Source organism: Colius striatus, chromosome 5, assembly GCF_028858725.1.
Source record: "Colius striatus isolate bColStr4 chromosome 5, bColStr4.1.hap1, whole genome shotgun sequence".
Classification (NCBI taxonomy): domain Eukaryota; kingdom Metazoa; phylum Chordata; class Aves; order Coliiformes; family Coliidae; genus Colius; species Colius striatus.
Window position 1 is genome coordinate 54,451,101 of NC_084763.1, and position 10,820 is coordinate 54,461,920.

The 10,820-nt window shown below is 41.4% G+C and overlaps 1 protein-coding gene across 1 annotated transcript in view; it reads right to left on the reverse strand.

Moving 5' to 3' along the window:
• The window catches only part of STAM (signal transducing adaptor molecule), a 30,646-nt gene extending 23,457 nt beyond the window's left edge, over positions 1-7,189 (reverse strand). The window contains exon 1 of the mRNA XM_061996815.1: positions 7,012-7,189. Within this exon, the coding sequence (XP_061852799.1) occupies positions 7,012-7,051 (40 nt within the window). The 5' untranslated portion in view covers positions 7,052-7,189. The remainder of the gene's footprint in view (positions 1-7,011) is intronic.
• Between the last annotated feature and the right edge of the window lie 3,631 nt (positions 7,190-10,820).

A 10,820-nucleotide genomic window follows, 5' to 3' on the forward strand; every position in this document is an offset into this window, starting at 1 on the left:
CCTCATTTCCCTGCAGTTTACACAATCATGAAAAGGCTTGGAGCACCGATAAAATTCTGTTTTCTCCTCTAGTTTTGTGCATTATTTAAAAATTATAGCCAAGTAAAAATATTTTGGACTGCGACCCTATTTGAAGTTTCCTATTGAATGAAAAACACAACTGCAGCTGATCATTTTAGGATAGATGCAGCAAAATGTTTTTACAACGCTTTGGAATTTTAATATTCACATATATAGACACAGTGGGAAAGTTATTTGCTTAGTCTTGAGAAGAAAACAAGGATTTTGATGGGAGATGGTGAGAGAAGGCTGAGGAGTGTTGAATTTTTTGTTAGCTTTGTAGTATTTACATTGATATAGTGGATTTTTCAGGTTTTTTATGCTGATAGAAAGTGATTGCAATTTTAGTGAGTGAAGAATTTCTATAGCCATTCTTTTCCTTATAACATCAATTATTAAGAAATTCAATATTTCATTTTAGAGATGTGCCAGTGGGATACTGGAATTATGTTAATGAATGGAGTAAGAGCAAATGACATCTAGAATCATTAAAAACCTTAGCTTAACGGAATATTCTGGTAGCTTTTACTTGTATTTTGTTTCACTGCTTCAAATTATGTACGTTTTAAGTGTCAAGTTTCTGACTGTTTTGATTTGTTTTGTTATTTCTTGAAATTTTACGTAGTTTTAATACCTTTGAGACTTTGTAGCAGGAAAATAGTTTAATCCTAAAACTATTTCTTTAAAAATAAACATCAGTAAAGTATAAATCTGAGCAAGCTGAAACTTGCCGAAACTTACCTCTAAAAATGTTGTTAGTAGTGGTTTTTGTTTATGTTTGCTATCTTAAGAAATGCATTATGCTATTCACTGCAGTATCTGAACATTGATGAGAGTATTTACTCTTCAAAATTCTAATACAGTAGTAAAATGCTACTGTTAAGGTGCAGAACTAATGCAGAGAAGTCAAGTGACTCAAGACCTAGTCAGATACTACTGAGAACAGCAGACAAGCTGGGCAAAAGTAGTTTAGATGTTAGCTGTCTTATGGCAAACTCTTAACAAATTCATGGAACTCAAACTATCTTTCATCCAGAAGTATTACAAGAGAAATGGTGCTAGATGTATCTGCAGAGCCCTACAAACCAGGACACGGTAGAAGCGGCATTTCAGAAGGAAGATCAGCAAGAGACTTAACTTTTCACATCAAATAGACCATGTTATTTTTAACAGTTAGAGGAACACATTCTACATGCTGGAGAACTACTTTTACTCTTCTGAATTTTGATATTATAATGTACACTGACACATCTGAAATGAAGAGAAGCACTTAAAATGACAGCTCTTCTCTAGGAGGAAAGAAGAGAATCACCAGGAAGGTATAGTCTACAAAAATGCCTTTGCTTATGGAACATACTATGTTGGCCTCAAACTGTCCAATTGAACTAAGAGTCTGGTGATTCATTTGCAGAAAGGCATACTGAAAAAGATCTTTTGTTGGATGCTATATAGAAGGGGTGTTCTACTCATTTTTACTCTGGCAGCATTGCCATTTTTCACACACTGAAGGTCTCTTTAGTGAGAAATTCGTGTTTTTCACAAACATTTGTAAACAACTGAAAAGGCAGGTGGCCACAGCTTCTTTCCTACACATTTTCTACTAAGGTCGCTTGTTAGCTCACAGTCAATGTCTTTCTCCCTAAAACAATGCTGAGAAAGCAGTAGGCCAACTTGGGCAAAAAAGTGCCAGCCTCATCACAAGCTGAACCAATCCCTGGAATTCAGCTTCCTCACAGTCTGCAGTCCCCATAATTATCTGGGGTCAAGCATCTCCTCTGCAACAACTCTCCCTCCTTTTGGTAAATGTGGCCTAAACAGAGAAAAGCCCAGCTCAGAGAGACGTACAATTGGATGGTTTCGAACATGTTGCCTAACCAAGGGGATAAACTGAAATAATGAGTTAAAATAGCAAGAATATTTTATTACAAGAAACTGCACCATGGGAACCATGGTCAAAGCATTTCTTACACTCCAATACATCAAACTATACGCTGTGATATCTTATCATCCCTGTTTACCTATTGTCCGGGTTTCAGCTGGGCCAGAGTTAATGTTATTCTTCATTATCTTTTGGAATTAATATGAGAACAACATTGATAACACACTGGTGCTTTAGTTGTTTCTAAGCAGCGTTTAGCGTAAGTTAAGGATTTTTCAACTTCCCAGACTGCCAATGAGAAGGTGCACGAGAGGCTAGAAAGGGAGCATGGCCAGGACAGCTGACCTGAACTAGCCAAAAGGCTATTCCATATCATACACATCATGTCCAGTATAGAAACTGGAAGGAGTTGGCCAGGAGGGACAGATCGCTGCTTGGGCATCGGTCAGCAGGTGATGAGCAACTGCACTGTGCATCTCTTGATTTTTCTTGATTCTCTTTTTGTTCTATTCCTTTTTTCTTTTTTTTAGCATTATTATGATAATATTTTGGTTTAATTTTAGTTATTACACTGTTCTTTGCCAACACGTGGGTTTTACTTTTTTTTCCCAGTTCTCCTCCCTATTCTACTGGGAGGAGGAGGGGTGAGAGAGCAGATGAGTAGTGCTCAGCTGCTGGCTGCAGTTAAACCACAACATCATATGTAATTCGTGCATACTATTAAAGAGTTGTAAGCATAAAATGATCAATAACTGCTAGAGTAAAACATAGGAAAAATTCATTGCAGGTCACATCAGGTTGACACTTCTATTATATTGCTAAACTACCTGCTTAATTTCCTATTACCAAAAATCATAAACTTCAATCTTTCCTTTCTTCCCACTCCTGTGGCACCTCAAACAATTACACTAGCTACTTGGAGAACCAGACTAACATCCAAAGCAAATGCAAGAAGTGTCTTTGTCCCTTACTGTGCATATGGGAAAAAAATGATGCAAAGCCCTCCATGTTTTTAAATATCTCCTCTTAATATCATATGCAATTCATAGCAGAATCTGTATTTATTGCAGCTTATAAAACCTCAGAAATAATAAGTTTACGACAGGGAGTAAAAAGTTCTTCTCTTCTTACAACAAAGAGTAAGTTTACAATGCTTGACATCAAGTTAGAATTAAGTGTGCACTACATTAAGTCCAGACTTCCAATTTTACTCGAGATACTACCTAAATGACACATCAGAACTGTCTCATAAGTTGTTAATAAAATCTAGCCTAGACACCCCAGCAACACTAATTAGCCTGCCATAACAGATGAGCAGATAGTCTTTTCCTCCTTGAAGCACATTTACCATTATTTTGCCTGCATCAAACTTACAGACAAACCTCAGTTTCTCCAGAACACTTCTCTGGGAGTAATTTTACAATTAAGGTTGTGAAATATGGCAGAAACAGACTTTTGGTCAAACTAATAAGAATACTGTTAATTATAACTCCTTAAATGGAGAATGAGTTTCAATTATAACCTAAGCATTCCAGTCTCTTGCATGGTGTTTTTTTTCTATTAAGGGCTAATATTGTGTTTTATCATGTGTTCAGCAATGTGCCCTTGTGGCCAAGAAGACCAATGGCATCCTGGGATGCATCAAGAAGAGTGTGGCCAGCAGGTCAAGGGAGGTTCTTCTCCCTCTCTACTCTGCCCTCGTGAGGCCTCATCTGGAGTCCTGTGTCCAGTTCTGGGATCCTCAGCTCAAGAGGGACAGAAAAACTTCTGCTGGAGAGAGTCCAGCACAGGGCCACCAAGATGATCAGGGGACTGGAACATCTTTCATACAAGGAAAGGCTACGGGAACTGGGGCTGTTTAGTCTGGAGAAGAGGAGACTGAGGGGAGATCTTATTAACATTTACAAATATCTAAAGGGTGGGTGTCAGGAGGTTGGGACATCCCTTTTTTCTATAGTAGCTAGCAACAGGACAAGGGGTGATGGGATGAAGCTGGAACACAAAAAGTTCCACTTAAACAAAAGAAAAAAACTATTTGACTGTTTCAGTGAGGGAGCCCTGGCACAGGCTGCCCAGAGGGGTTGTGGAGGTTCCTTCCTTGGAGGTCTTCAAGACCCACCTGGACATGTTCTTATGAGACCTGATATAGGTGAACCTGCTTCTGTAGGGGAGTTGGACTGGATGATCTCTAAAGGTCCCTTCCAACCCCTACCATTCTATGATTCTATGTTCCTTACTTGGATATACTGTCAAAGGTTCCCATACTTGAGTATGAAAATGCATACCAACTTGTGTCACCACTGATTAGCATCCCTTTCTGTTGATATATTCCAAAATACGGTAGAAAGTGGGCTCAAAACAAAAGGTACCTGGACTTCATCCAGATTTGAATTCTTTGAGGATGACAACAGCTTACCTCCTCAAATCTCTGGGCAGCTTAAAGCATTCTTCAATATTATTAGTTTAACAAGATTTTTAAACAACATTTTTTTGCCAGCCGCACCTAAAGAAGAGGTGCACCCCTCAAAACCCCCACATAAAGGTGACACCAAAAGGTAAGCTATTACAAATGACCAGATGCCTCAGCAGAAACACATTAACATGGCAAGCCAAATGCTGATGACTGGCCAGACAAACTGAGAAACCTCTTCTGAGCTCAAATATTCTTACACTCCTCAAAACAATGGAAAACAATTTAGTTACGGATGTGTTCTCTGCAATCCATCATCCTAAATGGTTTCAAAATCATTTCCAACTCATACATAGTACTGATTAGCTGCCCAGCTATCACAGCAATACTATCAACTACACCAACGTTCAAATTTGTATGGATTAAGAATAGCTTTTGATTATCGGGAATCTGATTTTCAAAAGAAAATGTTCTTGTTGGGCAAGAACAAAAGCAGAACACTCAACTTTCATTATGAGAAAAGAACTGAAAAATAACACTACTGCCTGACAACTTTTGGAAGTTTCCCCGAGAACATAAGAGCTCACTTTACAGCTGACGAGATCTTATCAAGCCTGCCAAGAATTTCATCCAGATAATAGCACATCCTCAAGGGGCCTCAAGGAAGAAGAGCCCAGGGACACTTTCCCGGAGACTTCACCATTCACGACTCCCTGCACAAATCCAGTTAAGTGATGGCTAAAGGCAGCAGGCTCCTGAAAGTAGGCTGTCACCAACTGAACAGCTTGATGCTCCTTCAAGTCTCCCACAGGACACTGTGAAAGAGGCCAATAGAAAGAGGCTGTATTTACTGGTGAAAATTAGCCCATTGCCTACTATCTGCTCTTCCAAGTACAATTTGGGATAGAGTGGTTATTTCCCTGTGCTCACAGAGTATACAGAATAATGCTTTTGAAAAATATCTACTAGTGATCATATTAGGCAAGCACAGTAGGTAAGGTGATGGCATCCTCCACACTTAAAAAGCAGCAAATAACCCACCAAAGCAACAGTTGGGTGCCTCCACCCCATATTATGAAACATACAGTGCTGACAAGCACATTGATCACTTAGTTCTGGAGAAACACACTCAAGCAGTCAGATCTTCACTGCTAGACAACGGCCTTAGGCAGTAAAAAAGTGAACATTTGCCAGAACCTCAGCTATCACTTTTTAATCCTATTAGTTCAAATTATTCTCACAGCACCAGTGTTTCAGTCCTCTAATGATCCATAGAAAATGGGCAAGCAGTGAAATTTCTTCCTCGTGTTCACCTGCCAAATTGCACTAGAAGACAGTGAAACGATTAGAGAAAATTACTTTGTACATTTCAAAATAAGTCAACTTTGCCACCAAGAAAAATACAAATTGAAGGGGAAAATTTCTATTCAAAATGGGAAGAAAAGCAAGCTATGTTTTTTCAAAATGCAACTGAATAAGAATCCTTGATAACATACATACAGAATGTGTACCACAGTCTCTTGTTTATGCACTAATCCTTCTCTCCAAAAGATACATACTTTTCAAATAGTTTTGAGTTGACATTTTGAAGAGCTGCAGAATTAAACTGGAGACCTGACTTTTAAAGTTGGATATACATTATGAAAGAAACAATGTATTTTTAGGTGAAAGCTACCTAAAGTATACGGCTACTAAAGAAGTTTGTTACAAGAAACATATAGTGTTACACTGCTATAACAAATTAATCAGAGGGCCGGGTGGTCCTTATCCAAATATGAGGAAAAGCCTCTTCGTATTATTCTACTCCCCAGACAAAGTTTTTGTCACTCAAAGTACAACAGGCAGAAGGTAGAAAACAGCAGCAGGTAGAAAACAAACTGTATTACACAACCACAAATCAGACATGCAAAAACTTTCTAATTGCCTGCAGATTATTATACCTGTCGTTTAGACCCATCAACTTTAAGCAGAGTTTTTGTCAATTAAAGCCACACATTTCCTCTCCATCTACTCTGGCCCTGGGACAAGCAAGGCAAGGATGAAATCCGACCACAGCACATCAAGTTTCTCTTCAAAAAGAAAGCTCCCACTGGAATTCACTTTAAAGCACTGAATACAAAACGTCTTGACATTTTTTTCATGCCTGCCTGTGAAGCAAATGACAATGCTCTTTACTTTTCGTTCTTTCAGCAACCCTCCAGCGTAAGGGTTTCTCGCTATTCGCTACTCGTTTTGTTAGGCTGCAATGCTACTTCGGCTAATCAGGCCAGCTTGTCTCCCACAAGCATCCCGGTGCCCGCCCCTCGTCGCTCGCGGCCCCTCGAAGACAGGCACGGTCGCAGCAGCCCCCGCACTGCCACCCCTCAGAACGCAGCCACCGGCGCCTCCGGCTCGGCCGCTGCCCGCCGCATCGTGACCACCGGCCCGCTCGGTCCGCTTGCTCGCCGCTGATACTACCCCCACGTCCCCGCCACACGCGAGGCCGGGCGGAAGCCGGCGAGCCCGGCAGCAAAAGACTGAGGGGCAAACGGCCCGGCAGCCCGCGGAGAGCCGGAGGACGGAGCAGGAGTCGGAGGGAGGGCCGGCCGCGGGTTAACCTCAGGGGGAGGCCGGGGTGGAGGGCCAGGCCGGACCGGGCCGGGCCGCCGCGGGAGTCACTCACCCACATCCTGGTCGAAGGGGTTGGTGGCGAAGAGCGGCATCGCGGGGCGCGGGGGCGCGGCGCAGCCACCTCCCCCCTCCCGGCAGCGCGGCGGCGGAGCAAGAAGCCTTCAGCAGCACCGGCGGCGGAGGTACCCCGGGCGGGAGGAGGAGCCGCCGCCTCCTCCCAGGGCCGGCGAGACAGCCCGCCGCGCGCGGCATGCTGGGAAACAAGGGCTGGCCTTGCCACCCGGCGGCCCGACCCCGGCTCTAGCCACAGGCCAGCTCCGGCCCAGCCGTGCCGTGCCGTGCCGTGCCGTGCCCCGCCCCCTCCCGCAGGCATCAGTATGGCTCTGCTGCCCGCTGCCTCAGACCAGGCACCTTAGGGTCGGTAGGGCCGCTCAGCTCTCTGCTGAGCTCTTTCGTGCCTCCTTAGTGATGAGGCGACTGAGTCGATTTCGTGCCCAGACGCGTTCTCACCCTGTCGAAAAATTTCAGAGCTTCCCTATACATTTAGAACTGACGTGAGCCTTTTCATTGTTAATGGCATCGTGTTTCTGAAGTACGTGGCCTGACAGTGAAGGTGCAAGGTAGTGGTTATGGCAGTGTCTTCAACAGCATGGCATGGGAGCCAGACCACTTCTCCATGGTTAGAGGATGTGCAGATCAGCTGTTCACCAGTTGTACAAAGGGCTTTGCATGTCCTGTGGTCTCTGGTTGCATAGTTGTACCTTGCTGCTTCACTTCATGTGATTATCTTGTTAGCTTCAACGGTATGTGCCCCATGACAACAGTTTGACTCATAGGATATGACGTGTTCTGCCTATTCCTGCTGTCACATAAAACTCAAGACATTAGTTGGATCACAAATTAAGCAAAAAGGGGTACAAGCACACATATAAGGGAAGACTCAGAATAATATGAGCATATTGTGAGAGTTCAAATAATAAATGAAAAAGATATTACTTCTGTTTGCAGTGCAGAACACTAGATGCAATCAATAGCACTAACTGTGCTCAATAATGGATGTGATTGCATGCATTAGACACACTTCTGACACATCAAATGAAAACTGCACACCAAGCCTCCTCCCACAGGGATTTACAGTCACCAGGCACTTAGTTATTTGACTATTTTTTTTTTTTCCAGGATCTCGAGTAATGCTTCTTTCCTTTCCCACAACAACTGTTTTCAGTAGCCAGTGCAGGTCAGCATTGATCTACTGCTTCAGACTAACTACTTTTAAGGAACTGCAAATTTTCTTTGGGTTTTGCCTCAATTCAACATCTGCTATATATTCTCAGAGGATGCTTTACCTCCTCATCATTCATCATCCCCCATTATGTTCATAAAAGACATATGGTAGATGTCCTCTGTGTCTGTTTTATCCCCTCCTTTTTCATCCCTTCCCTCTGATGGGTTTCAAAATGAATTCTAAGAATCCTTTCAAAAAAGGCTCAGCTTTTATGCAGTAGTCCTGCAGTAAGAGCAAACACAAGAGATGTGGGGAACTGGGGGTTTAGACTGCCTTCAGCCTGAAAGGATTCCAAATCAACTTTACTTCCCTGGGAACACCCTACTTAAGATTTTGAAAAAGGTAGTCTGTACTCAGGGAGCATCTTAAGGCTTTGTAGTTATGGTTCATGTTTTGTTTCTGTAACAATTCTTTTCTGTGGAACACCCTGTGAAGTACAAGAGTCCTTTGAATACTCTCTATTACAATGTATCTCTCTCTTTGCCTTATCCCATGGCTGTAGCATTCTTCTATGGAACAGCAGTGAGTGGTGGTTAGGACACTCTCCCATGAAGTGTGGGTTTGCACTCTCAGACACAGATACCTATGGAAACCAGCTTTTCCACCTTATGTGTGAGTAGTATAGTAAGTATGCTATTAAAAAAAAGAGGTGTGTTAAGCTTCCTTTGCTGGATGTATTTCAAAATGTTTGTATTATTTCCTACTGCATTTGAAATGAGACTCATGCTGCCTAAGTTAGCTATCTAAAAGTAAGGAATCTAGTTCAAAGGTTGTCTCAAATTGCATCTAATTTCAGGGTACTTGCAGATGATAGAGAATGTGCCCTGTGCCCACAACTATGTGCTGCCACCACATTTCTCAGATTTGGAATTTGATCCAATTCATTTGTGGCTGCACCATCAGCTGAAAACTACATCACTGCAGAAAGCTCCCTGTTGGATCATGTCACTCCTCTGGCTCACCTTTCAATTAGACCCCAGGCAAGTGAAGAGGTGGGAAGGCATGGCTGAAGACTACACCTCAACAGACTGGGTCAAGAAAAACTGGCATGTCCAGGGATTATTCATCAGTTTTATTTCAAATCTCATTCCAAAGATGGCCTCTGCAACAGTCTGAGTCTACTGATTTCACAGAAGAACTTAGCTACCCAATAGTTCTCAACTTGGGACCTGTTCCCAGACAGCCTTACAGGATGTTTTAAGTAGGGTGTATTTTACAACTAGATGCTAATTTTGTCTAACATACAGACACTTCTTTCTTTGCACACTTGATTTTTATGTAGTACTGTTGTTCAGATACTGCTAAGAGATAAAGGCATGTACTCAGTTCATTGTCACTGCAACTCACATCCTGGATTTTAAAGATGTGACATACTTTTAAATTTAAGTAGCTGTTTAATTTTGTTGTTTGTTTATTATTTATTACTCTTTTTTAATACCAAGGGTTTATCCATAACAAGATTAATTCTGGATTCTAATGACAGACAGTGATTCATTTCCTTTTTGTCTTCTGGTATGAAAGGGTACTTAGGAATAGCAACTTAAAAATGACAGTCTGCTAGGAAAGTTCTAATGTAGTTCATAATCACTCAGTTGATACATATCTGTATTTCCTAGACCAAGACAAAACCAATATGGCAATGGAGGGGAAAACCACTGCAGTTCCAGTTTACCAGGGAAGTAATTTAGCACATATTAGTTTGCTAGCTGCTGCACTGTAAGATGCAGCTTACAGGCATATAACTCTAGGAAAAAGGCCAGTGTACTTTTAGCAAGGAGACAGAAATGAAGACCAACGGTTGTGTCAGGGATCAGTCACACTGACCTCTGCTTTAATTGCACTTTCATTATAGTCCACTGTGTACATTGCTTTCAGAACTGGAAGCTGGACAGAAAAGAAAATCAAAGGAAAAGAGGAAGGTTCAGAATAGAAAAGTTGCCAGCAGTCCATTTAATCACAGCTTTTGTCTTTGACAAGACGAGTAAAAGATGTTTTGGATGGCATACAAGATGCTGTAACACATAACAGTACAATTATATGACTAAGACAAAATTTGTCCTGGTCTTAGGTCACATGGAAATGTTCTAAATACTGGACTACAGTGATTTACTTCTCATCTATAATCTTACTGTATATGTCCTAATATTTTGCAAGTATCCAAGTTGCATGTCTTACTTAAGCATTCCTATCTATTTCCTTATATAAAGAGAATATTACCGTAAGTCTGGTGTCCTCTGTTATAGCAGTCAGCCTAAAAGTATTAATTGTCTTTTTTGGCCTTAATACTTACAAAGTATGCAAGTAAGATTATATGAAGTATAGAGCTGGAATTCCCTCAAAATCATGTAATGTTAGAATTAGGCAAGAATTCCCATGATGAACTTTATAAAACAATTCATTTTGCCCTGACCACATTAAAATTCTAATATGCAACAACTTTCTAGTTAATATTTGCACATATAGATGCCAGAAATAAAGCTTTCTCAGCTTTTCTGTATTTAAAGCAGTACTTGCAAGACAACTCATGCAAAGAAACATTTCATATGTTTACACTGAAATTTTCTTAAATTATATTG